General features: G+C 45.4%; 1 protein-coding gene across 1 annotated transcript in view; it reads right to left on the bottom strand.

The window, feature by feature from the left end:
* KMT2E (lysine methyltransferase 2E) overlaps window positions 1-27,862 on the bottom strand; it is a 607,980-nt gene that overhangs the window by 371,534 nt on the left and 208,584 nt on the right. The window contains 1 exon segment of the mRNA XM_029615154.1: window positions 21,560-21,690. Coding sequence (XP_029471014.1) covers window positions 21,560-21,690 — 131 coding nt within the window.

Here is a 27,862-nt window from a genome sequence, read left to right as displayed (position 1 = left end):
GTCCGCTCTTATGTTGTCTTTTCTTGCAATGTGAGAGGCTGAGATCAACTGGAGATGCTCCTCTGCCCATTCCAAAGTTGATCTATTTCCAGTGACACCTGATGCTCTTGACGTCTCCCTGCCGATTGATGTAAGCCACGGTCGTTGCATTGTCCGACATTATGCGAACTGACTGACCTTGCAGCCTGTCGCCGAACTGCAAACATGCCAACCAGACAGTCCTGGCTTCCAACCGATTGATGTTCCAGAGAGAATTTTCTGCACTCCAATGGCCCTGTGCCGTTAGCTCCTGACAGTGAGGACCCCAATCTCGGAGACTCACATCAGCTGTCAGCACTTACCAGGCAAGTGGGGGACAGGTAGACTCCCTTCCATAGATGATCCATCTGCAACCACCACTGCAGTTGGAAGGATATCTCCATCAGCAGGTGGAGCCGAATCAAATAGTCCCAAGACTGCGGATTCCACCGAGACAGCAGGGAACGCTGAAGGGGACGTATATGCGCCCTCGCCCACGGCACCACTTCTAAGATTGCTGCCATTGAGCTAAGAACCTGCAGGTAAGACCATACAGTTGGGCGCAGTGTTCAACAACAGACTGACTTGAGCTAGCAACTTCCAAATTTGAGCTTCTGGTAGGAACACCTTGACTTGCTGCGTGTTGAAACAAACTCCCAGGTATTCCAGTGACTGAGAAGGCTGCTCTTGGCTAGGTTCACCACCCAGCCAAGCTCTTGCAACAGGGAAATCACCTTGCAAGTTATCAGGCGGCTCTCTTCCAGCGACTTGGCGCAAATCAGCCAGTTGTCTAAGAGTGTACTAGAATACCATCCTTTCTAAACGCTGCTGCAACTACCACCATTACCTTGGAAAAGGTCCTGGGAGAGGTGGCCAGACCAAAGAGCAGAGCCCGAAACTGAAAGTGGCATCCCAACACTGCGAACCGCAGGAACGGCTGATACTCCAGTCAGATGGGAATGTGAAGATACGCCTTGGACAGATCCAAGGTGGTCAGGAACTCCCCTGACTGCACAGCCATTATTACCAAGTGCAATATTTCCATGTGAAAATGCTTCACTTGTAGATGACTGTTGACGCCTTTGAGGTCCAGGATGGGACGAAAGGAGCCCTCTTTCTTTGGCATAATGAAATAAATGGGAATACTGCCCCGTATTTTGTTGAGACACAGGTACTGGGACTACAGCCCTCAGACTGAGGAACCTTGTCCACGTTACCTCCACCACCTACTTCTTCTGTGGGGAGTGGCAGGGAGAAGCCATGAACATGTCCCACTGATCTGACACAATTTCGACCCACCTCTGATAAGTAAGAGAAAGACAACCCCCTAACTCGGTCCCTAGGATGGGTCAGCAAACCTTCATTGGGAGAGTCAGGAGGTTCCACTGCCCGATCCGGCGCCTCGTCTGACATGTTGGTGACAAAAGGACTGAGACCTACCGAAGGGTCGAGTCCTCTGAAAAGTTGCTCCTCTATAGGGCCTGAATCCTCTAGCATGACCCCTCATGGTAAAGGAGCGCTGTGACTGCTTCTTATCCTCCAGCAAACGAGGAACTGGAGATTCGCTCCATTTACTGGCCAGTTTCTCAAACTCGCTGCAAAATAAAAGCGAGCTGTTAAAGGGCAACTTGGTGAGGTTAGCCTAGAATGTTGCATCGGCGGACCAATTTCGCAACCATAATTGGCGCTTGGCTGCTATCGAAGTCACCCCTCTTGCTGAAGTGTGGACCAAATCGCAGCCCACATCGGCCAAGGCAGCAGCGGCTTGTTCCATAACCTTCCTGGAATTTACCCCAGAGTCATCAACCTCCTGGGAGAAAAGCAAACAAGAACAAGCTACCAAGGAACAACAAGAAGCAATCTGTAAGGTCACTGCCACTGCTTCAAACAACTGCTTGAGGATAGTCTCAATCTTTCTATCATAAGCATCCTTCAAGGTCACTCTTCCTTCCACGGGAATACTGGTGTGCTTGCAGACTGCACAAACCAGCGCTCTCTCACCACCAGATCCAGAGGGTAGAGGCCTTCCAAAATCTGTCCGCCTTTGAAATTAGCCTCTGGGGCACCCCATTCCAGACCAATCAATTCTTAAATTGCCTCCAACACAGGGAAAAAAACCCAAGAGGCTTTACGCAAGGAGACCAAAATAGGATTTTTCTTCGACTCAGAAACGGGATAAGCCCCAGGAACTCCAAGCATAGTCAAAGTCTGGGAAATCAAGGCTAGCAGCTAATCTCTATGAAAGAACTGCAACATAGTTCTATATGGTTCCAATCCGGGGGGGGGGGGGGGATTTCCCATTCCTCAAGAGAGGCAGGATTGGCGTCATCGTCCGTAGTGTCTGGATCGCCAGCCAGAGGAAACGCTATTACTTAGGGGTTACTGTGGTGCGAAACCGAAGATCCAGGCAAGGATCCCACCTGTGCCTCTGCCGCAGAAGCATGGGACAGAACAGAAGATTGCGTCTGAAGAAAAGATTGTAACCCCTGGAAAAATTCTATCCAAGAAAAAGTAGAAACATTCAGACTGGGAGGTATCCGAGGATTACTAATGGTGCCACCATCCCCTACTCAGGACCAGTTAGGGGAGGTCCAAATTCAGGCCCCGCAACAGAGACATCTTTACCCAGACCCACTTCCAGCTGGGAAGAACCAGGCTTAGTAAAATCAGAGGAATACAAGTCACCCTGAGCCGCCATACAGCACTGGCACAATTCAGCGGGCACCCCTGGCTGAGACGCCTTTAATATGATAAGCAGTGCAAAGATAGGCACACTTAGGCTTCTTAGATACAGGGGTCATAAGGTCAACCATGTGCTTAGCAGCAGCCGGAGGCATGCATGTAGCTGTTTCGTTTTTTTTGGGTTTTTTTTTATAAATAGGTGCTTACCTATGTGCTTAACTAAGCACTCAAAAAACAGATCTGTTTCCAATTGATAACCACATCCGCCTAGGCGCTCAAGTTGGTACTCAAATAAGTATGCTCACCCAGAAGGCCAACAGAAAAGTGCACAAAATGTCAACACGCTGTCACTAGGGGTGCTTGAAATGGGCAAAGGATAACGCTTTACTATGCGTTCAAATACTGGGCGCACAAAAGGATGCATGGCAAGACGTACATGCTGAACCAACAAGTCTGTGGAGGGCACATAATAAAGCGAGCGAAAAACCGTTGCAGCCTACCACACAGTGCGCAGCAAAAGCCTCGGAGCAGGGCCTAGCCTAGACAGGCTGCTCAATCTGCAAGGCTGCCCACGTTCCTCAGACTCCCGCGGAACAGGATGAATGTCGGAATCACACACCGAGCACAGAGACCGGCAGGAAAGGGAAGCCTCCTGCTAAGTCTCTGAAGTTTTTCGGGGTTTTTTTTTTTTTTTTTAAACTTACTGGAGCTCAGCCTTACCCAGCTGAGCACAGAGACTGTCTCCGGCTGCAGGGGGAGAGATCATTGCCATCACCATCGCACTTGGCTTCCAGCATCCGCTGCCTTTCAGCTGCTCAACCAGCTAAGCCAACACCGGGAACCAGCTACCGGGCCAAGGCACACCCTCTGAGGGTCCACGGAAATCACCGTCCTGGACTCATTTGACTGGATGCTAAGAAATATGGTACTTCGGGTAGTTGATGACAAAACCCAAGGACTCCAACACCCGAATGGTCAAGTGCAGGGACCAAAGCGCTCCCTCTTGAGTGGCACTATTGACCAGCCAATCTTCCAAGAAGGGGAATATCTGCACCCCCAGTCAATGGAGGTGGGCCCCCACTGCTGCCAGACACTTGGTGAAGACCCGTGGGGTGGAGGCTAGGCCGAACGGCAACATCTTGTACTCGGCCACGAGGAACCAAAGAAACTTTCTGTGAGCGGGGAAGATCCCGATTTGGGCATATGCATTTTTGAGATTGAGAGAGCAAAGCCAGTCTCCTCTTTGCAGTAGGGGAATCAGGGTACCTAGAGAAACCATTCTAAACTTTTCTCTTCTCAGGAACGGGTTCAAGGCGCTCAGGTCCAAAATAGGGCGGAGTCCTCCTGCTCTCTTTGGAATCAGGAAATAGTGAGAGTAGAACCGCCGCCCTTGCTGCCGCAGTGGAACGGGATCAACCGCCCTGGCCATTTCGAGAGCTCTGTCAAGAGTATTTTATGATGCGAGGACTGACCCCAAGAGGGGCACGGGGGAGAGTCCGAGAGGACACCCAGGAAGTTCAACCAATGCCCTCAACAAACGATAGTCAGAACCCACCGGTCTGATGTGATACTGGGCCAGCGGTCCATGAAGAACCTCAGGCGGCCTCCGACTGGAGGGCTCAGTGTCAGTGGTACAACTGATTGGCAAATGATCCCTTGCAACCAGGCAAAACTAAATAGCAAGGCTTGGCTGGGGTGCTGGCTGAGGCAAGGGGGCTTTGCTGCTGTATGAAGCGGTCCTCAGGACCCCCGTATTGTGAACGGGTACAAGAGGCAGGCGGGTAATATTTCCTCTGGCGATAAAAGGACCTCGGAGGGGTTGCAAGGACTTTCTGGAAGAGGACAGCAGATCCAACATACTGGCAGAGAGATGCTGAAGGGTCTCATGGTGATCCATCAAATGAGCCACAGCATCCCTCACCTTATCACCAAAAAGGTTCTCACTAGTACAAGGAAGTTCCACAAGCTTCTCAAGGACCTCAATCAGAGGCTTGGAGCCAGGCCATCCTGTGGGCACCAATGCCCGCAGAATGCCCGCAAAGGTCAGGTCCTCAGGCGGGGACCGGCGCCGCTCCTCCAAAGGAGATGGATCTGAGGACAGATCTCCCAAATCGACAGAGGAAGACTCAGAGGTGTCATCCCCCCCACGGAACATACTTCCTCACTGGGAACACCTGGAGACACAGGAGAGTGCCCCAGCCCATGCATCTTGACTTGGGTACTGAGGGCACTGATGGACCCATAACCGGACCGGGTAATGCCGGTCGCAGAACCAAGAGACTCAACGGTACCTCGGGCTGCGAAGGGCCTTCCTCGGAGGAACCCACTATGAGAATTGTACTGGAGGAAAGAGGCAACAGTGGTCGTTGGGGCACTGGACTCGCGGGCACAGGCAGAGTGGAGAGGACACCAAGAAGGACATAGAAGCGCTCCAACAGAGGTGCCAACATTGATGATGCAGGCTTGGCACCTGTGGAAGCACTGGCGGGGGTTGGCAGTTCGATGCCCTGCAGGGCTCAAACAACTGCCAGTTGCACCTTGCACTCCAGCTCCTCCTGGTAATCCGCCAAAGAGAGGTCAGACGGAGAAGGGAGAGGAGTCACCATATCTCCCTCAGAGCCTCCAGGGAGATCGGTGCTTGGCACCGGTATCTATGGGGAAAGCCTGGGACTCCCAAGTTAGATGGAGGGCGGTGCCTCCTCTCCATGGGGTCACTTCAGGGGCATCACAGCAGGTGCTGGTGCAGACCCAAGCCCAGTGCCGTACATAGACTGAAACCAACATCGATGCTTCCTGGACTTCCCACATTGCTCGGCCCGGTCTTTCCCTGGCGTGAGGAGGAAGGAGACAATCCCAATGCCCTGGGGCGGGAAGACATCCATGATGGCTGATCCCCAGCTCCTCTCTCCATCGAGGGTCCCCAGAGGAGGGGTGGACAGTGAAGGCTGGGCATCCAGCAGTTCCCCTCGGCCTTTTGGAGTCGATGCCCCCTATGCTGGAGTTGAGGGATCAGATTTCTTCGAACCAAAATATTTCTCCATTTTATCCAGGTGGGTACGCTGGCCCTTGGGGACATCTGGTTGCAAAAACAACACTCCCGGACATGCGGACACATACCTCATACGGATCCATAAGAGACATGGGGCATCAACAAAAACCCAACACCATTTTGTTAAAGATCTGAAAAGCAGTTGAGTGGTGGGCACAGAGGGAGTCACCACCAGGAATCGACTGCACAGAAGAGAAAAACTTACCGTGCTGCCCAACTGACAGGTCGATACAGTAACGTTGAGTTAAAGATTCCCCGTCTGTAACGTGCTGGGAGCGCACAATACAGACGAGTAAGGCCATCCAGCGATACAGTCTCCAGTTTCACGCGTCCTTAGCGCTTCCTAAACCCTTTCCTAAACCCTTTCCGCACCCAGCATGTAAATGAACGAAAAAGCTGTATAATGAAGGAATTAGCTATTCCCCTGCGATACTGTAACGGGCGCTGATATTATCTCCTCCGTAACCCGCTGTTCTGCCGCGGCCTTAACCTGCTAGTTTACCGCCTCCCCCTAGTAGGAGTTAGTGTAGTGTAGTGTAGTGTAAAAACATTGCTTACCCGCCCTGGTCCCGTCCGGTCTCCTGCAGCCCCGTCCGGTCCCCTCCTCCCGAAGCAAAAAAAAAACAAACGAAAAAGTAGCAAGGCTCGGGCCTGCTACAGTAAGTGTAAAAAGTGTAAAAAACAAAAAACCTGTGTGTTATATAAAAAAATAAAACAATTTTAAATACCTGTCGGAGGGCCGTGGGTCCAGGCGGCCGGTGGGCAGCCATCAGCGGCATCCGGTAGTCCCTTCTCCCTTCCTCCCCTGCCTGGATGAGCGCCAAAATCGCACGGGCGGGTCGGCAGCAGCGGGGTCCGGGGGGGCAGCGGCAGCGGGGTCCGGGGGGGGCAGCGGCAGCAGGATCCAGGGGTGGCAGCGTGTTCGATCGGGCAGGCAGGTAGGTGGCAAAATAAAGATGGCCACCTGCACGGGAAAAGCGTGCAATTGGCCGCTGAAGACGTGACGTCACGACGTTTGGCGTCACGGGGTGTGACGTCACATCTTCAGCGGCCAATTGCAGCTTTCCCCCATGCAGGCGGCCATCTTTTTTTCCCACCTACCTGCCCGATCGTACACGCTGCCGCCCCTGGATCCTGCTGCCGCTGCCCCCCCGGACCCCGCTGCCGCTGCCCCCCCGGACCCCACTGCTGCCTACCCGCCGCTTCCGGATCCTGCTGCCGCCCCCCCGCTGCCGCGCCCCCCCACTGCCGACCCGCCCGTGCGATTTTGGCGCTCATCCAGGCAGGGGAGGGAGGGAGGAAGGGAGAAGGGACTACCGGATGCCGCTGATGGCTGCCCACCGCCCACCGGCCGCCTGGACCCACGGCCCTCCGACAGGTATTTAAAATTGTTTTATTTTTTTATATAACACACAGGTGTTTTGTTTTTTAAACTTTTTACACTTTTTACACTTTTTTACACTTCCTGGTGCCTGTCATTTCAAATGTCATTTGAAATGACAGGTACCAGCGCACCCAGGTTACTGTATAGGCGCTGTTACAGCGCCTATACAGTAAAATGGGTTGCGCGGGCATAACCCTTCCCTAACGCTTCACAGCCGCGGCATGCATTTGCATGCGATTAGAAGAGAGAATCAGGCGTTAGGTCAGGAGAACTGTGCTTGCGGGGAGGAAGGGTGCGCCTGACACTGCCGCACTGTTTTTACCGCGGCCTTACTGTATCGAGCCGAAAGTCAGGAAGAATGGAGAGGGACCTGGTGCAGGAAAATTCGATGAAGACCGGGAATAAAGCTTTCCGAGACAAAAAAAGAAAAGAGCACGAGCTCCACAACAGCAAGATGACAGCTTCGTTGAAAAAAAATAGACTGAAGAGGGGCTCCCGTGGACACGCAGATACTGGCATGTTGGGCATCCTCAGTGTGCCAGTCAAAGTTAGTAGAAAATTTTACATAAGTTTTCTGTGCCGGGCTCCATCAGATAATGTCACCCATGTGAGGACTACTGCTTGTCCTAGGAGAACATAAGACTTGCTGTACTGGGTCATACCAAAGGTCCATCAAGCCCAGTATCCCGTTTCCAGCAGTGGCCAAGCCAGGTCACAAGTACCTGGCAAGATCCTAAGGAGTAGATAGATTCCAAGCTGCTTAAACCAAGAATAAGCATTAGATTTCTGCAACTTTTAATAGTGGTTAATGGACTTTTCCTCCAAGAACCTGTCCAAACCTTTTGAAGCTCAGCTACACAAATAGCTTTTACCACATCCCCTGGTAACGAATTCCAGAGCTTAAATTATGCGTTGAGTAAAAAAATATTTTATTAGTTTTAAATGTAATACCTAGTAAGTTCAATGTGTATCCCCTGGTCTTTGTACTTTTTGAAAGAGTAAACAACTGATTAACTTTTACTAGTTGCATTCCACTCATCATTTTATAGACCAGACTGGTTATGACTCATGAGCATGTGTTTTCCTATTTTAAGGAACACGATACCGCATCCCTCAGATCATTAACCAATAAAAAGGAATTCAAGAAAACACTAAAAAATCAGCTTTTTAGACAAGACCTATGGGAGTCAAGTCCCAGACTCTCTTATTTTGATTGCTTTTTTTTTTAAGTTTCAACCTAAAATGTGTTTGTGCTTTATTATTTTAATGTCAATCTCTCTTACTCTAATTTTATGTTAATAATAATTAATAATTTTAATTGTGTGCCTTATTCAAATTATTATGACTGTTTTGTTGTAACCCACCTTGAACATCAGAAGGTGCAGGCAATATATATATTTTTTTTTTTTATTCATTTATAAGTTTACATGTCAAGAACAATCTTGAATACAGAAAATATGTATGAAGTGAAAATACATTTTCAATATTGAAATCCTCTATTAAGAGGAAAACAAAACAAGGATAATAAACAATACTTCAACAATTTAAGTCCAAAATACTGGGGGATCCAAGTCATTAATTACAACATGGAAGAAAGATAAGCAAATTTAACGGTAGCATATTTAGGGGTCATAATATAAGAGAGAAAGGACATTCCCTGCCATTTAGGGAGACTCACATAGATTACATTATCCAATATTTCTCTTAAATTATACTTTTATCACACAAAAATTGCGTTAATTGGGATGAAAGATAGAAAAGGTAAGAAGCCTCTTTATATTTAATATAACATTTGTAAGGGAATTTTAAAAGGAAATAGGCCCCTATTTGTAGGACTTTGGGTCTAAGAAGCAGAAATTGCTTCCTTTTCTTTTGTGTTATCTTGGACACATCAGGAAAAATCCTAACCTGCATATTCAAAAGAGACTCTAAACGATATTTAAAGAAGAGTTTCAAGAACCATTCTTTGTCGGGTTCCAGTACAAAAGTCACTATCGTGGTTGCTGATGTAATTTGCCCTGAATCAGAGGTTTCCAAGAATTCAGAAATATTTAACGGGGGTAAAGCTATTTCTTCCCCAGGGTCCTCTGCAGGTTCTAGAGTGTTTCTCTTTACTGTCCCATCCATATTTTCTTCTCGTCCCTTTTTTTCAAAAGGTATATAAAACACCCGTATCAATGGTGGAATAGTTTCCTCAGTTACTTTTAATATCTCCGTTAGGTATCTCTTAAACATATCCTTAAGGGATATGTATGGTATTCTTGGAAAATTCACAAAATGGAGATTCCTTCCTTTCAGGGCGTTCTCAATATTCTCCATTTTACTTAGCAGAATTGTACTATCTTTAGCAAAGGAATCCTGCAAGGATTTATTAGAACTCATGACAGTATTAATCTCTGCAATCTGCTAACTAGAGGCTATAGTAGTATTTTCCAAAATCTTTATTCGATTTTCATGATCATCTAGTCTTTCTGTTAAAGGATTTAACTGGTTAATAATCATGTTCCCCAAACCTTCAATTGCTTCCCAAAGTGACTCAAGAGTTACCTGCTTAGGTTTTGCAAGGGAAAATCTCATAGTTGGCTTTAAAGGGGTAGAAGAACCTCCAGATGTCTTCAACATGAGCTCTCCCATGGCTGGGCTGCCGGTCAGCTCATCGTGCCCCAATGGCAAGGCTTCCACACTCTCTCCCCCCGGGGACGAACTCCCTGCCTGGTGCCTCCGTCCACCCGCAGCTTCAGCAGGCGCCTCCACCAGGTTCACTTCAAGGTTTCTGAGCATGGCAGGGTTCACCTGCGCCTCTCTCACCATCAGGGACAAAGATGTGTCTGAGTCTGGCAGGAAAACCCGCTCCTCCTCCATGGTTCCCTGCCATTGCGACTCCACTCCCGATGCTAATATCCCTTGAACAACGTGGGCATCCATTGGGCCGATCAAAGGTGGCTCCAGAGCAGCCTCAGGGTAAGCTTTTTCCTTTGCTCGCCTTTTCCTGGCTGAATGGGGCATTTTCAGGCAAAGTTTCAAGAAATTCTTCCAGCACAAAATCGCCACGGCGTTCTATGCTACCATACCATGGCTATCTTGGATCTACCAGGTGGCAATAAATTATTTTAAATAGACCTCTAAAATATATCCCCTCAGCAGTCTCTAGCCTTTCTTCATAAAGGGAATTGTTCCACCCCCTTTATCATTTTAGTCATCCTTCTCTGTATCTTTTCTAATTCTATTATATCTTTGAGATGTGATGACCAGAACCGCACACAATACTCAAGATGAGGTTGCACCATTGAGCAATAAAGAGGCATTATGATATTCTGTTTTATTCTCTATTCCTTTCCTAATAATCCCTAGCATTCTATTTGCTTTTTTGGCTGCTGCTACACACTGAGCAGAAAATTTCAATGTATTTTCAATGATGACACCTAGACCCTTATCCTCAGCGCAATTCCTAATGTGGAACCTTGCATTATGTTGCCATAATTTGGGTTATTCTTCCCTAAGTGCATCACTTTGCATTTTTGCACACTAAATTTCATTTGCATGCCCAGTTACCCAGTTCTGTAATGTCCTCTTGCAATTTCTCAGAATCCTCTTGCGATTTAACAACTTTGAATAATTTTGTATCACCTGCAAATATGATCATCTCACATTGTTCCCATTTCCAGATTGTTTATAAATATATTAAAAATCGGTGGTTCCAGAACAGATCCCTGGGGCACTCCAGTATTCACCTCTTGGCACTGGAAAAATTTACCATTTACAACTCCTCTCTGTTTATCTTTTACCAGTTGGTAATCCACAATGGGACACAGCCCCCTAAATCCCATGACTTTCTAATTTATTAAGATGTCTCTCGTAAGGGACTTGGTCAAATGTTTTCTGGAAATCCAGATACACTATATATCAACTTGCTCACCTTTATTCACATGTTTATTTATGCCCTCAAAAAGATGTAACAAATTTGTGAGGCAAGACTTCCCTTGACTAAATATATGTTGGCTTTGTCCCAATAAACTATGCTTATCTATCAGGCCGATCTAATAAAACGGCACGGAAAACATGTGCTCAGTGTTGAGCGCCCACTTTCCTAACGAGCGTCCAACCACCTCTCCTGGGCACGCGATAGAATATTTAAATGAGGGGTCACACTACCAAAGAGGCGCTAGGGACAAACATGCACCTCTAGCGCCTCCTCGGCAGCAGGTGCCCAGGAGAGGTCGGCTGTCAGCGAGTTAGGAAAATAGACGCTCAATTTTCAACCATACGTTTTCCTAACCTGAACACCAGCACACTTTTTAAAAAAATGTTTTTCCTTTTTTTTAGTTTGTCCTTTTGTTCCTTTGACTTAATATCACCACGATATTAAGTCAGAGGGAGTACAGAAAGGCAGTATTTTCTGCTTTTCTGTACACTTTTTTGGGCTGCTCAGAAATTAATGCCTGCTCTGGGCAAGCGTTAATTTCTGAGGTGGGCGCACTTTTTTTTTTTTTATTATTTGGAGTGAGGGAGAATAGCTGATAACCTCTCATCAAGGCAGCCTTGTTCGCTTTTTAAGCTCAGGTTTTTTTCTCTGGATTTTTTTCTTTTTACATTTGCTTTGATTGACACTTATCTGTTCACTTCCATGATTGTTTTTTCTAAAATGTCGTCCCATTCATTTTGACTTCAGGTTGTTGATGGGGTTCCCCCTTATTTGGCGCACTTTTAGTATACTTAATCTAGCCACCGGCATTTTTCAGTTCAGCAGTCTCAGGCATATTTTACTTTATTTAATATATTTATTTAAAATCTTTTCTATACCGTTGTTAAGTTATATAGCATCACATCGGTTTACATTTAGGCACATAAATTAAGTAGGTGAATGTGTACAGTGGTACATTCTAACAAATGCCAAAGGGTTCAGTTATATCATGTTATAATACAACTTATTTGTAGGGTGAGGTAGTCTTGGCCATATATACATGTAAGTTACTTATTTACAGGTATAATTCCCATGCTCTGTGTAATTCTATAACATTAACTGTGAGATAACTTTGAAGATATCGCTCTCTTTTCTCTTGGAGGTCTGCATTTATGCTTCATCTACATTTATAGCTTGTTTTTGTTTATTTATTATTATTTAACATTTTTCTATACCGACCTTCATGAAAGATTTCATATCAGATCGGTTTACATGTAACAAAGGGTATAACTTAAACAAGAACAATTCACTTGAAGCGGAAGTTACATATAACAGGGTATATAACTTGGGGCTAGGCTAGTCAGAGGTAAAGGACAGTGTAACTGAGGAGAACTAGAAAAGGCAATGAAACAAAAAGAAACGGCGGCTTAATTATAGTGTCTAAACATGGCGAGGCATTAGCCGGTAAAGCAGAGTCCTGTCCGGTTGACAATTAATGGCCTAGAAAGTTAGGGGAAGGCCTGGAGGAAGAGCCAGGTCTTAAGTTTTTTTCGGAAAGTTCGAGGGCAAGATTCTAGTCTGAGGTCCGTGGGCATATTGTTCCAGATGGTTGGACCCGCTGTAGAAAATGCTCGTTCTTTGGTGGATGATCGTCGCGTGGCTTTTGTTGGGGGAACTTGCAGGGTACCTTTGTACGCTTCTCTTACAGGTCTTGAGGATGAATATAATTTGAGAGGAATCTGGAGGTCTAGTTGTTGTTGATTGTATATGGATTTATGAATTGTGGTGAGGGCCTTGTGCATTATTCTATATTTTATTGGCAGCCAGTGAAGGTTCCGTAGTATGGGAGTGATGTGCGAACTTCTGTTGGTGTTGGTTAGGATTCTGGCTGCCGAATTCTGGAGCATCTGTAATGGTTTGATAGAGGAGAAAGGGAGTCCGAGAAGGAGAGCGTTGCAGTAATCTGTTTTGGAAAAGAGCGTGGCTTGGAGCACGGTTCTGAAATCCTGGAAATGGAGGAGAGGTTTGAGCCTTTTCATAACTTGGAGTCTATAAAAACCATCCTTGGAGGTGTTGTTGATGGATTTCTTTAGATTCAGGTGGTTATCGAGGATGACTCCTAGGTCCCTTACTTGAGAGATCTGGGTGTTGGATGATGTCAGATGGGTTAGGGCAGAGTGGTCGGGGGAGATGAGAAGGAGTTCTGTCTTGGATGCATTGAGGACTAGGTTTAGACCTGAGAGTAGGCAGTTAATAGCTTCCAAGCAGCTTTCCCAGTATGAGAGCGTTTTAGAGAGTGATTCTGTTATAGGGATCAGAATCTGTACGTCGTCTGCATAGAGGTAGTGGATTAATTTTAATTTTGTAAGCAGCTGGCAGAGGGGGAGGAGGTAGATATTGAAGAGGGTGGGGGACAGGGAAGATCCTTGCGGTATGCCTAAAGTGTACGCCTATTGTATCATTGGCTTGAAAATCCTTGTGGTCTCATTTTCTGTCCCTCCCAATGCAGCCACTGTGAAAAACAGCCCATGTTGGGGGACCGACAGTGTTGTTATTCTAACTGAATTGTACCCTTTCAGCCCTTAGACAGATAAGAACACCTATTATTTGAAATAATATAAATAAATTTACTTCATATATTAAGACATTTTTGTCTGTAGATGAATTTAAGTATTTGAACACACCTCTTTCCTGTGGGCTCTTTGGTGTCCAATAACACCAAAGGTGCAAGCCTGTCTAATAGGTCTTGAATGTGCTTGTGGTGCACAATGATGCCCATGGGGTACTCCGGAAGCATGTTCCCGATGTTCAAGAGCGACCTCGATGGCCTCCATGGCACATGAAGGCATCAAAGACCTTTATGATGCCCCATATTGCTGAAGATGCTTGAGGTCCATTTGCTGCACCCAAGGCACTTGGCTGCAACTATGGCACTTGACTGCATCCATGGTGCCCCACGATGTGAATATGCTTGACAGTGTAAAGCAGTGGTTCTCAACCTTTTTTCTGTCGGGACACACCTCACAGATGGTTCTTACATGCGTGACACACTGAACATGTGACCATCACCAGGCTAAATGTAAACACTCTGCATTCCACAGGAACCCCCTCGACCCCCAACAATGGGTAAGGAGCAGAACTAGGACATTCCCCGTTCAATTTACCATACAAAAAAAATATATTTTTGGTGACATCTCAATAACAGCAACAAACACTCTCTCCCACCAGGTGCAATAGCCCTCCTTATGAAAAACAGTAATTTACCACAATGCATGTTCTATTGAGAAAACACAACAAATAATATTGATACAAATGCTTACATGCTAGTAAAATACTTCACCTTGGTCACACACATAGAATCAACCTTCACCAAGTACAGAAAGACCACAAATTACAAATATGGAAACAGAAACTGGAATGGAAACCCAAAAAGGCCACTCTGCATTCTGTGCAAAACAAAAATATAGCACCTATCAGACTTCCAGGATCTGAAATAATGTACACAAACTAATGCGCACAAAGTTACCCCTGCATTATGGAACTCAAACAGTAACAACCCTATCTATGAATAGGCAGCACTGCAAAAATCACACCAGGCCCTAAACACCAATACACCTCCTATTAGGAAAACAGAACAAGCCAAGCTGCTATTGTATCCCTATCAAGAAACTATAAGCTCACAGAACACCCTTAGCTGGGTCACACACGCAGAACACAGACAGACCCTCACGAAACACAGAATAAAGTGACCATAAAGTTAATGTTTTTGTTTTTGCGTTGTTTTACTGCATACGGAGTTTGGCTTCTTGCTGTTCCCAGTTCAGTTTTTGTCTCCACATTTCTATTTATAAATTCCCCGAGAAATATAAAATAATTCTAAAACTAGAATATAATAAATGTTTCAAAACAACTAATAAATGGAACATCCAATCATTAAAAATTTTCAAAATTATTAAAAATTCTCCAAACATCAATAAAATATTTCTAACAGCAGACACATCACATAATACCTAATAATTAAAATGGCAGTCAATCAAGAAAGATAAACTTAAAAAGCCACCTTTACTTACTCCTCCAGTAACTTTACATACCAGAAGCAACAAGAGCTGCTGAAGCTCTGTCCTCACACTCTTCTTCCTTAGAGCCCATGACTAGTCTATCTCACACTCACACACACCAGTCACCTGCCTGACCAATCTCTCTCTCTCTCACACACACACATACCAGTCACCTGCCTGACCAATCTCTCTCTCTCACACACATACCAGTCACCTGCCTGACCAATCCTGTCTCTCTCACACATACCAGTCACCTGCCTGACCAATCCTGTCTCTCTTACACATACCAGTCACCTGCCTGACCAATCCTGTCTCTCTCACACATACCAGTCACCTGCCTGACCAATCTCTTTCTCTCACACACACCTGTGACTTTCCTGAGCAGTCCCTTGCTCTCACACATTTCTCTTAATTATACATACATTCTCATATACACTTACACAATTGCTGACTCACTCTCTGTCTCACTCACCCCCACCCACAGCACACATAGCAGCACACATAGCAGCTAAGGTAGCTGGTATGCTGCAATTAAAAGCAAAGTCCTGACAGGCTGGAAACCAGCAGGATTGACCTCCCCAGCCCCACAGCACCTTGATCTTGGCCTGATGAGATCTGGGGAAGTCCCCAGACTGAACGGTCTCTGAATGGACAACTCCCATAGGAGTGGAAACCAGATATGTCTCGGAAAATGAGGTGCTATGAGGATCATAGTCCCCCTGTCCTTGCGAAGCTTCAAGAGAGTCTTCGCTATTAAGGGAGTTGGAGGATACTCGTACAGAAGATCCTTTCCCCAATGATGGGCAAATTCGTCCAATGTTGGTTTGCCGTCAGACCTGTACAGAAAGCAGAACTGAGGCACCTTCCTTTTGCAAGGGGACGCAAACAGAGCAGAATATCTGATTTACTACCCCATGCTCCAGGGACCACTCATGGGGTCTGAAGGCTTGACTCAGCCTGTCCATTACCACATTCTCCATCCCAGCCAGGTACAAGGCCCTGAGCACCATCCCGTGGTGACAGGGCCCATGACCAGATCTGGACCGCTTCCTGAACCAGGAGATATTATCTCGTGCCTCAATGCTTGTTGACAAACCACGTGGCTACCTGGTTGACTGACTCAGGACAACTTTGTTGGACATCAGATCTTTGAAAGCCCATAGCGTGTACCTGATCCCCCGAAGCTCCAGGAAGTTGATCTGACAAGAGCGTTCTTGAGCGGACCAGAGACCCTGGATGCTGAGCCCATCTACATGAGCTCCCCATCCCAGGGTGGACGCATCCATTGTTAGAACAATTTGGGTAGGGGGATTTAAAAAAAAAAAAAAGATCCACTGTTCCAGATTTGAAAGTACCCACTACCAGGACAAAGAGGCCCAGAGAGATGGGGCAACTTTGATGCAATCCTGGAGGCACTGAGTGGCCTGGTGCCACTCAGAGTCCATTGGACTCTGTGCATGTGTAAACGTGCCAAGGTAGTGACATGGACAGTTGCGGCCATATGGCCCAACAGCTTCAATATGTGCCAAACTGATATGTACTGGCTCTGTTGAATCTCTGCCGCAATGGTCTTCAATGTGATGGCCCTCTGGCGAGGCAGAAAGGCCTTGGCCTGAGCCATGTCTAGCAGGGCTCCTATGAAGTCCAACTGAAGTGACTGGCTGAGATGGGACTTTGGATAGTTGAGATCGAACCCTAGTGACTCCAGCACCTGGATGGTCAAAGTACATGAATCTGGTGGACCCTGCCTGAGATGTGCTCTTACCAGGCAATCGTCCAGATAAGGGAAAACATGCACTCCAGCTTGTGGAAGTGTGCCAGGCATTTTGTGAAGACCCGTGGAGCTGACTCTAGTCCAAACGGCAACACCCGGTAGTGATTTTCCCGCCACAAACCTGAGATACTTTCTGTGACCAGGGAAGATCTCGAAGTCAGTGTATGCATCATAAGAACATAAGAACATAAGAAAATGCCATACTGGGTCAGACCAAGGGTCCATCAAGCCCAGCATCCTGTTTCCAACAGTGGCCAATCCAGGCCATAAGAACCTGGCAAGTACCCAAAACTAAGTCTATTCCATGTAACCATTGCTAATGGCAGTGGCTATTCTCTAAGTGAACTTAATAGCAGGTAATGGACTTCTCCTCCAAGAACTTATCCAATCCTTTTTTAAACACAGCTATACTTACTGCACGAACCACATTCTCTGGCAACAAATTCCAGAGTTTAATTGTGCGTTGAGTAAAAAAGAACTTTCTCCGATTAGTTTTAAATGTGCCCCATGCTAACTTCATGGAGTGTCCCCTAGTCTTTCTACTATCCGAAAGAGTAAATAACCGATTCACATCTACCCGTTCTAGACCTCTCATGATTTTAAACACCTCTATCATATCCCCCCTCAGTCGTCTCTTCTCCAAGCTGAAAAGTCCTAACCTCTTTAGTCTTTCCTCATAGGGGAGTTGTTCCATTCCCCTTATCATTTTGGTAGCCCTTCTCTGTACCTTCTCCATCGCAATTATATCTTTTTTGAGATGCGGCGATCAGAATTGTACACAGTATTCAAGGTGCGGTCTCACCATGGAGCGATACAGAGGCATTATGACATTTTCCGTTTTATTCATCATTCCTTTTCTAATAATTCCCAACATTCTGTTTGCTTTTTTGACTGCCGCAGCACACTGAACCGACGATTTCAATGTGTTATCCACTATGACACCTAGATCTCTTTCTTGGGTTTACATCGAGGGAGCACAGCTAGTCCCCTTTTTGTAAAAAGGGGATCAAGGTGCTGAAGGAAAGCATCTTATTTATTTATTAGTTTTTCTATACCGACGTTCATAGAAAACATCACATCAGTTTACAACTTATTAACAATTGAACAGTTAAAAAACATTTGAATTTCCAATAACAAATCATAGCCATAAAATACTTTAAATACTTAGTAAAACAAATAAACTAAATAAGAACATATTAAAATCGTAAAAGGGCATCTAAAATTAGTCAGAAAATTGGCACTTGAGAAATTATGGTCAAGGGAAAGCTTGTTGGAATAACCAAGTTTTGATTCCTTTCTTAAAAGTTCTAGTATTAGCTTCAAGTCTTAAGTTTTGCGCTGGGGAGTTCTTTTTTTCTTTTAGAAACTTGTTCAAGGTGCACAGGTCTAAGATGGGACGGAATCCTCCTGTTCTCTTTGTAATCAGGAAGTACCTTTGTAAATCAGGAAATACCCTGCCCACTTTGCCCTGGTGGTATGGGCTCGATCGCCCTAGCTGTTAAGAGGAAGGAGAGCTCCGCTAGTAGTACCTCTTGATGCGCTTCTGGCCCCCAAAACGGGCACAGAGGGCAATTTGGCAGCACACCCAATAGATTCAATTGGTATCCTTGACAGAAGATGGGAAGAACCCACTCAGCCGAAGTTATACTGGGCAAAGTAATACAGTCTGCCCCGACTGGAGATTCCAACGTCCTAGGTACAGGCAACTAGTCTACGCTCCCTATGACCAAGTCAAAACCCCGTCCCTGTAGTTGACTGAGGAGCCAGATGGAGCCTGTGGGTTATCTTTACCTGGGTGGGTCACAGGAGCCCTGATGGGGTAGACTGGAGTGAGAGGGGTAGAGAATAGTACTTCCTTTGCCGAAAGATTTCCTTGGCCCTGACATGCCGGCTTCCTAGAAGAGGAAGACGGGTCCAGAGTACTGGAGGAGAGCTGTTGGAGGGGTTCATGGTGGTCCCGAAGTTGGACCACAGTGTCCCTTCAACCTATCTCCGAAGACATTCTCCCCAGTACACAGCAGATCAGCAAGTGTTCCTGTAACTCTGGTCGGAGATAAGAGGCCCGCAGCCATGCCATTCTGCGGGCACTGATTCCAGCTGCAGAGATACTCTATGCCATCTCAAAAACATTGTATGTTCCTCAGACCTCATGGTTTTCCCAACTCCAGACCATTATGCACTAGAAACATGAGGGTGTCCTGCTGCTGTTGAGGCAGCTGCTCGGCCACCTCCTGCATCTGCTTCCATATGTCCCGCGAGTACTGGCTGATACAGAGCTGGTAGGCAGCATTGTGGGCAATAAGCATAGCACCTTGAAATACCTTCCTCCCAAAAGCGTCCATTGCTCTGTGGTCCTTCCCTGGGGGTGCAGAGGAATGAGTCCGAAAGCACTAGGCCCTCCTTGAGAACGGATTTGATCACCACCAACTGGTGGGGCAGCTGATGCTTATCAAATCTGGCAGCCTTCTGGATGAGATAGACCCCATCTGCCTTCTTAATGGGAAGCTCTGTGAGGTGGTGTTCCCATACCCTCAGCAGCAGCTTCTTAAGGATCTCGCATACTGGGATTGCCACGATCACCTTAGAAGACTCCATGAACTGAAGGATCTCAGGTATTTTATGCCTGGCATCCCCCTCCATTAATAACTGAAATGGTATGGCTTCCGCCATCACCCTCACAAACCCTGTGAAGGTCAAGTCCTCAGGCAGAGATTTCCTTCACTCCTGTGAAGGAGAATGGTCTGATGAGAGACCCTCAGAGCAGAACTCTGAAGCATCCCCCCTTCCCCCCCAGGCGTTATAGGATTCCTCATCCTCACTGTAAGCAACAGGGGATGGGTCTCTAGCTGCTCTGCCTTCATCCAGAGGTGCAGGCACTAGTAAAATTGTACGGGGCAGCAAGTCTCGGCATCTCTGCCAGCCTTGGTAGAGTTTCCTCTTCTGAGGAACCGGCGATGACCACCATATTGGTTGGGGGAGGCCTCGGTGCCCCACTGGGCATCAATACTGTCCTGAGAACTGATGCCAGCTGGGTCGGTAATATACTGATGAGCATGTTGAGCTTCTCTAGAAGCTGTACAAGGACGGGTGGCACCGGGTTCGGTGCTGTTGCTGTAACAGAACCGAAGCCATGCAGTGCCCGGTCCACCACTAGCTGGACTCTGTGCTCCAGTTCCTCCTCAAATGTTGCCGATGCCAACAGTGACTGGGAGGAATAAGGGGTGGCCAGATCCTTTTCGGAACCTTGAGGTGGATCGACAACTGGCATTAGGACCAGTGGAGACCGTCACGGGCCCCCAGCACTGGAGGACTGGCATTCCTCTTCAGGGCAACACGGAACAACCCGGTGCATCCTTGTGCCTGGCACCGATGCTTCTTTGGCTTCCCTCGATGCTCAGTCCTTTTCCAGTGCAGAGGCCAAATACAAGGAACCAGATGTCCTCAGCCTGGAGGAGATAGAAGGTGATCAGTCTCCGGCACCCCTATTCACTGACAGCATCAATGGAACAGATGGTCCCGTCGATGTCAATGGCTCAGTGTCCATCAATGCGGCTCTTTGGTCCTTCGATGCCGATGCCGCCGATGCAGATGGCTCAGACTTCTTAGATCCAAAGAGCTGCTCCATCTTGTCGAGTCAAAGCTGATGTCCCTTCGGAGTCATCTATGCGTATAGATGGCAGCCCCAGACGACATGCAATTCCCCAGGCAGAAAACATATCTCATGGGCACTGAATGCATTGCTGAAAACCAGACGTGGCCATGTCAGACGAAACAAAAGGGGCACGAACTAAAACAATGGTGGCAGAGCATTGATGGTCTGCCTGCACCAATGCACTGCAGCTAAGGAGAATTGACCATGAAAGGAAACTTACCAGAATCACCAAAAACCCTAACTAGAAGCACTATGGAAAGGCATCGAGAAGGGCCCGGTGATGGAATAGCAAAAAAAAAAAAAAAAATCGCAAAAAGGAAACGTTTTCCACAATGCCAAAACACAGCCAAAGTGAGCTCACTCACACCACAAGGCTTACAGCTCCACGGGAAAAGAGAAACTGCAGAGGGACCCCACATGGACGCATTGTTTAGGTCATGCTGGGCATGCTTAGTCAAAGTTCTAGAAACTTTGACTTAATTTTTCCGCATCAGGGCTCATCTGATGATGTCACCCATGTGTGAGGACTACCATCCTGCTTGTCCTTGTAGAAACTGGTTAGTCTATGAGGCACCACCCACCTCACGTCATTTTTGCTACACCAAGCCAACACAGCTATCCCTCTGAATATCCAGTAGTAACTGGATATCTGGGTGATAAATTAGAGGCAATTTATCTACTGTAGTCCACTATACCAACTATTTCTCTATATTTAACAAGAATGTTACACTATAATTATTATGCTGTACTATAATCAACAGTTCTATCTGTAACATGCCTTGAACTCCCCAGCTAGAAAAGCATGTCAAAAAAATGATAAGCATGTTACCAAGGAAGGTGGTAGCATTTTCACCACTGGATATTTTTACACAGTGCATAAAAGATTTGTATGGGATGGTTTAGGTACAGAGGATCTTGCCTAGAGGCGACAAATGGACTCTTGTGATCCCTTCCAACCTTTTCCTTCAATAACTGTAATGTTTTAAATTATATTTTAGCAGAATTTGAATTGGAGATTTTACCATTCTTAAAACAAGTTACCTTTTAAAGAAATATCCATTAGCTTCAAATTGTTCTCTCAGCATGAACTTTCCTCTGTATTCAATAATAAGTGTGTCAGGAGGCAAGTCTTTGACAGCTTTAAGAATTTTCTTATTTTTCTGCACAGAGCTCTAGAAGGAAGAGAAACAAAAATAAATTGGTACCTAAATAAAGATTTGGAAGGAAGACTGAAAGAAGTGTGATCTAGTGGGCAAAGTAATAAAATTAGTTCATAGACTTTGTGAGATGCCAGTTCAAATCTAGGGGCCTATGTACTAAGCACGTTATCCATGAACATGAAATGAGAAAAACCTTTCAGTGCATTAGACCTATACTAAAACTGATTGAGTAGGGTCAGCCTGGTGACTAAGTGGAAGGGCTGTGCATGGTCAAGAGGTAGACATGGGTTCAATTCTTAGGCTAGCTGAGAGAGAATGCTGCAAAAGCAGTGCTCATACCAATAGAAGAGGGGAGCTTCAGCCATTGCTCAACAGTTATACCTAGCAGCCAGGCATAGGATCCATGTTAGCCTGGAGGGAGTCATGGCTCATGGTTCCTGGATTGTCACTGCAATGGTTAGGTTAATTTTATTTAGACATTTTATATACTGTTGTTCCATGTATAGATCACAACAGTTTACAAAAGTGACATTCATAGCTCTAAATCAACAAACAAACAATGATTGGTTACAGAGGTAGTATTCATTGTCAGGCATTAATATCTATTAAATGAAAATCTACTACATATTAATGATCTAGAACATAAGACAAGGGGTACAGAAAATTCCAATAATATAGTAAGTTTCACATGTTAATCAGTACATTGCATTGATGATCTTACATTCTCTTGTTAGATTTATTCTTCATGAATCAATTATTATCTTTTGTCCTTCTTGTTTTTGTGGCTCTCTACATTCTGATGTTTTTAAGTTAATTTATATGTATTTTTGAATAGCCATGTTTTTAGTTCACATTTAAATCTCTATCTGGAAATTTGGGAAGGAGATATAAAAATGGGGGGGGAAAAATCCATGGGTAGTTGTGAATGGTCATTGTGCAATAACCAAACAGAAGCTGGATCCAACTGTGCCAGAACCCCAAAAGAAGAAAACTGCTCCTCCTCTACTCCCCCCTAAAAAATGAAATTTCCTCCTCTTTATACAACTGTACTTTGGCAGCAACTATATTTGTGCCTTCTCACATTGTTCCTTTAGAATGTTTCATGCAGTCCTGTCACAAGTAATATAACCCAAATCATCAACCTTTTTAACTTCTTCATGGTGCATGTACGATTTTCAAAATATTAAACTGCTAAGTGTGTTAAAGCCATGTCTGTATAAATCTTATTTATATTATTTCAAGACATAATTATACCTTTACATTTTTTTTTTTTAATTAACACAGAATTTAACTAGGTATTCCATCCAAACAATTCAGTGATCACTAATGCCTTAAGGTTAAAGTCAATGTACAGACTTATACACAAATATTACAATTTGGTCCCTTTCAAGACAGTTATTGAACACTTAAGGAAATATAATGAACCAAACTCCCACAACCCATTTGCCTCTCCTGACTTTAATCTAAAATTTGACATTACATCTGAAAACCTGTCATCAAATAAAATAGTACATGCATTCAAGTAAGTTTTATTCCTCTAAAGAACTACTTCTTTTAAAAAACATCTTGTTCATTAACAATTAACATTCAATTCAACCATTTTGTAAAGCAGATGGGGATATTGTTTGCTAGGAAAACTTGAGTGAGGCTGGAAAATTTACATGGAGGAAAACACCTACAACTACACAAAATATTTAAATCAGACCTGAAATCTCTTCTCTGATTCTGTGCCATGTCAAAATCCATACAATAGGATTGTAAATAATTACTCAGTTTAGCTAGATAACATTTAAACCTAACTGGCTAGCTTTGCATGTCATCAGTCAGGTATAAAAGTTATCCAGCCTTGTGCAGCTACCACCCAAAGTCAAACAGGTTGAACCCCGCTAACCCTCTTGGTGAAACTTGGAGCCACCCTAGTGGAATCTCATTACCATGGATGCGAGCTAGACACTGTAGTATTGTTGGAGAACACTCTGACTGCTCTTTCCTTCACCGAGGGCAGAAGCTATAAGAATAAGCTTATAGCCCCAGTGTCCAATCTGTGGATGCTTCCTCTAGATCAGTGGTTCTCAACCTTTTTCCCCATCGTGACACACCTGACTGGCCACGCTCAAATGTGTGACACACTGCTCATTACAATTCACGGTGGAAATAAAAAGTAAAGGTCCGGTAATTATTTTTATTGTTTAAAATGACACAAGGAAAAGATACGTATTCTGTCTGAACAGAAATTGCATAAATAGTAAACATCCCACACCAAAACAGCACCAATTTCCAGCACTTAACAGTAACCACCTTACCTAAGAAAAGGCAACACTGAAAATATTACACCAGGCCTTAAGACACCAATACATCTCCTATTAGGAAAACAGACCAAGTCAGGCTGCTATAGAGCCCTACACAGAAACTACACGCCAGCAGAAAACCTCACCTAAATCACATGTGTTGATCCTCACCTAACAAAGAATAAAGAGACCAAAACGCGTAACTAGAAGCATGCAAAAAAATCTGAATTGGAAACTGCAACAAGCCAGAGTCTCTGTATGCAGTGTAATAAAGGAAAAAAGAAACATCACCCATCCTTATAAAACAAATAAAGAAATATAAAATCAGTAGCAGTAAAATCATGCTAACAAAAAGAACAGATTATTTCAAAACAGCTGATGAGTGGAATATCCAATAATTAAAAACTCATATAAAAATTTTCTAGATATCAATAAAATATTTCAAAATAGCAGACACAAAGACCCAGTAATGAAAAATAAAGATACAAAATTTTTTTTGCTCTGCATACCTGGGAGCATTTGATATCCAGTTGTCCTGAGATTGTTTTGAATTAGCAGGAGGAGGGGTGGTTTGCTTGGAACTTTCTCCTCTCTCTCAAGTCACATACCAGCGCTCTCTCTCACACTGGTTCTCAATTACACACCTATACACACATGCTCTCAGTCACTCACATGTACACATGCTTTTTCTCTCACTTATATAGGCTCTTAATTACACATTTACACACATGCTGTCTATCTTTTCATGCTTACACACACAGGCTTTCAATCACACACATACATGCTTTTTCTCTCACACACAGACTCTCATTCACATGCTTACAAACATGCTCTCTCTCTTTCTCTCATTTACACACAAGCTCTCAATCACATACTCACATACTCCCTCACCTAAACCAGCTCTCAATCATACACAGACACACATGCTCTCTCTCTTACTTATACACACAGTCTCCACACATGATCTCTGTCACACACAAAGCATCTCAATCACACACACATACTCTTTCACACAAACAAGTTTTCAATCTCAAACTTACACATACAGGTTCCCAATCGTAAACTTGCATTCATGCTCTCTCTCTCTCTCTCTCACAGGCAGGCTCTCAATCACAGACATACTCTCTTTCACATATACAGGCTCTCAATCATTCACAAACATGCTATCTCACTCACACACAGGATCTCAAACACACATGCTTGCTTGCTCATTCAGTCTCCTTCCCTCCCCGGAACTAGCGGCAGCAGCAGCTTCCTCCCAACCCTAACCTCCTTCATTTTCAACCCTCGCGCGGAGAAAGGAGTCCCATCGGCCACGGGGGTTGACGTTCTTCTTCGTTTTTCTCAGAGCCGCGCTGCTCATTCCTCCGGCTGCGTCTCTCTTCTGTTCTTCGGGCCAACGCTGACCACACCAGCGTGGTCTCTTCTTCCTGCGCACGCACCCACTGCTCACCAATTCCTCTTCCGGGCCACGGGGGGGGGGGGGGGGGGGACGCGGGAAGAAGAGACCATGCCGGTGCTGCTCACTCCAGCTGTTCTGTTGCGTTCCACCCGGGCTGACAGCATTTTAAGCCTGGGCGGAGCAGGACCGGGGAGCAGCTGGGTCAGCGGGGGACCGGGAAGTGTGGCGACACACCTGCGTGTTCTTGGCGACACACCGGTTGAGAACCGCTGCTCTAGATAAAGTCCTGAACTATTTGGCACAGACAGCGTGCTCCCCAACCTGTCAAGCTCACATAAGGATGCATGAGGGTGGCTCTAAGTTCATGCCCTTCGACAAGTTCTGCCACGTTGTCCATCAAGAAAGGCTCTCCCTCACCAGAAGTGGAAGGCTCGTAGTCCTGAGATTGAGGCAACAAATGACAGACAAGAGTGGCTTGCAGAGGATGAATGTGAGCTCTGACCCAAGGAATTAGGTTTAAGGCTGCAGCCATAGAATCTAGAAGCTGAAGATAACCGCAAGCTCTGGGAAAACGTCTGAGCCTGATCCATCCAATCTTGATCACTCTGTCGCCATCAGATACACTCAATTTTCCTTCATATCTAACCTTACCCCTACGTATTCCAAAGATTGCTTTCTGCAAAATTGATTACCCAGCCTTCTAGAACGTGGACCATCTCTGTGTAACACAGAAATGCCTTCTTGATAAGATTTGGCCATGGTCAGCCAATTGTCCAGGCAAGGATGAACCTTAAACCCTCCTTTCTCAAAAAGGCCACTGAATCTGCCCTCTCCAACTGGAACAATATCACCAACGACATTGCCAACAAAATCTGCCCCCTAACAACCAAAAAACGAAACCCCTCCCACAACTCTAGGAAACCCTGGTACACCCCCAAACTAAAAAAAACAAACTTAACCTAAGAAAATCCAAAAAGAAATGGCGCTCGAACCCCTCCCGTCTATATACAAATCACCCCTTACCCTCTACAGAACTTCCATACTAAATAGCAAGCGTGACTTCTACGCTGTCAGAATTCACGACATTCAATACAACGCCAAAGCCCTCTTCTCCCGTGTTTCCAATCTCAACAAAACTGCCCCCCCCCCCCAATCCCTGATAACGACACCAAAACCTTGTGTGACAACCTTGCCCACTTTTTCCACGACAAAATATCTAAGCTTATTTCCAGCTTTCCTCCCTCCACCACCCTCTCAAGCATCCCCACTAAAATCCACTATGAGACCCTTGACTCCTTTGAGACAACCTCCTCTTCCGAAATAGAAACCCTCCTAAAGAAAATTAAACCTGCAGCACATCCCACTGATACCATCCCCTCAAAATACCTCCTGACAATCCCTAACCTAATAGCCAAACCATTAGCCAATATCATCAATTGTTCCATCACCTCTGGCAACATCCCTTCCTCCTTAAAACAAGTCATCGTCAAACCTATCCTTAAGAAAACTAATCTCAACCCCTCTGAACCAACCAACTATCGACCTATATCAATCCTTCCCTTCTTAGCCAAACTTATGGAAAAATAATAAACATCCAACTCTCTGATCGCCTTGAAAAAAACCCAATATTTTATACCCCTCCCAATTTGGCTTCCGCAAATTCCATAGTACCGAAACCCTCCTAATCGCCCTCACTGACACCCTCCTTAAAGGTATGAATAATGGGCAATCCTACATTCTTGCTATGCTAGACATCTCCTCAGCTTTCGACACCATTAGCCGCAAGATTCTCCTAAACTGCCTAACTGAAATTGGCATTGCTGGCACCACCCTTCTCTGGCTTGAATCCTACCTCAATAATAGACTCTACACAGTCAAAATTGGTAACAGCGAATCTGACCCTATCAACCTAACTCGAGGTGTACCCCAAGGCTCCTCCCTATCCTCCACTCTTTTCAATATATACATGCTACCTCTATGCCAACTCCTATCTGATCTAGGACTCTCCCATTTCATTTACGCGGACGACGTCCAAATCCTTATACTCATTACTGAATCAATCTCTAAATCCCTTAAGACCTGGGAAACCTGCCTAGCTTCAATCACCCACCTCCTCTCTAATCTGAACCTCGCCCTCAACGCCTCCAAAACTGACTCCTTATTATATCACGCATTCCCAACACCTTGACCATCACTGACATCAACTCCTTTCCCCCCTCAATTCCTATCGCCCAACACGTACGAGACCTCGGCGTTATACTGGATAGCCAACTAAACCTCAAAAAGTTCATAAGCTCTACCATGAAAGAATGCTACCACAAACTTCATGTCCTCAAAAAACCTAAACCCCTCCTTCACGTTCATGACTTCCGCACTGTCCTCCAGGCCATAATATTCTCCAAATTAGACTATTGCAACTCCCTCCTCTAGGTCTCCCCTCATCCACCAAACCACTCCAAATGCTACAAAATGCCGCTGCTAGAGTACTCATTAA

Source organism: Rhinatrema bivittatum, chromosome 9, assembly GCF_901001135.1.
Source record: "Rhinatrema bivittatum chromosome 9, aRhiBiv1.1, whole genome shotgun sequence".
NCBI lineage: Eukaryota > Metazoa > Chordata > Amphibia > Gymnophiona > Rhinatrematidae > Rhinatrema > Rhinatrema bivittatum.
The sequence above is the reverse complement of the archived record's forward strand: the minus strand, read 5'-3'. Positions and strand labels throughout refer to the sequence as shown.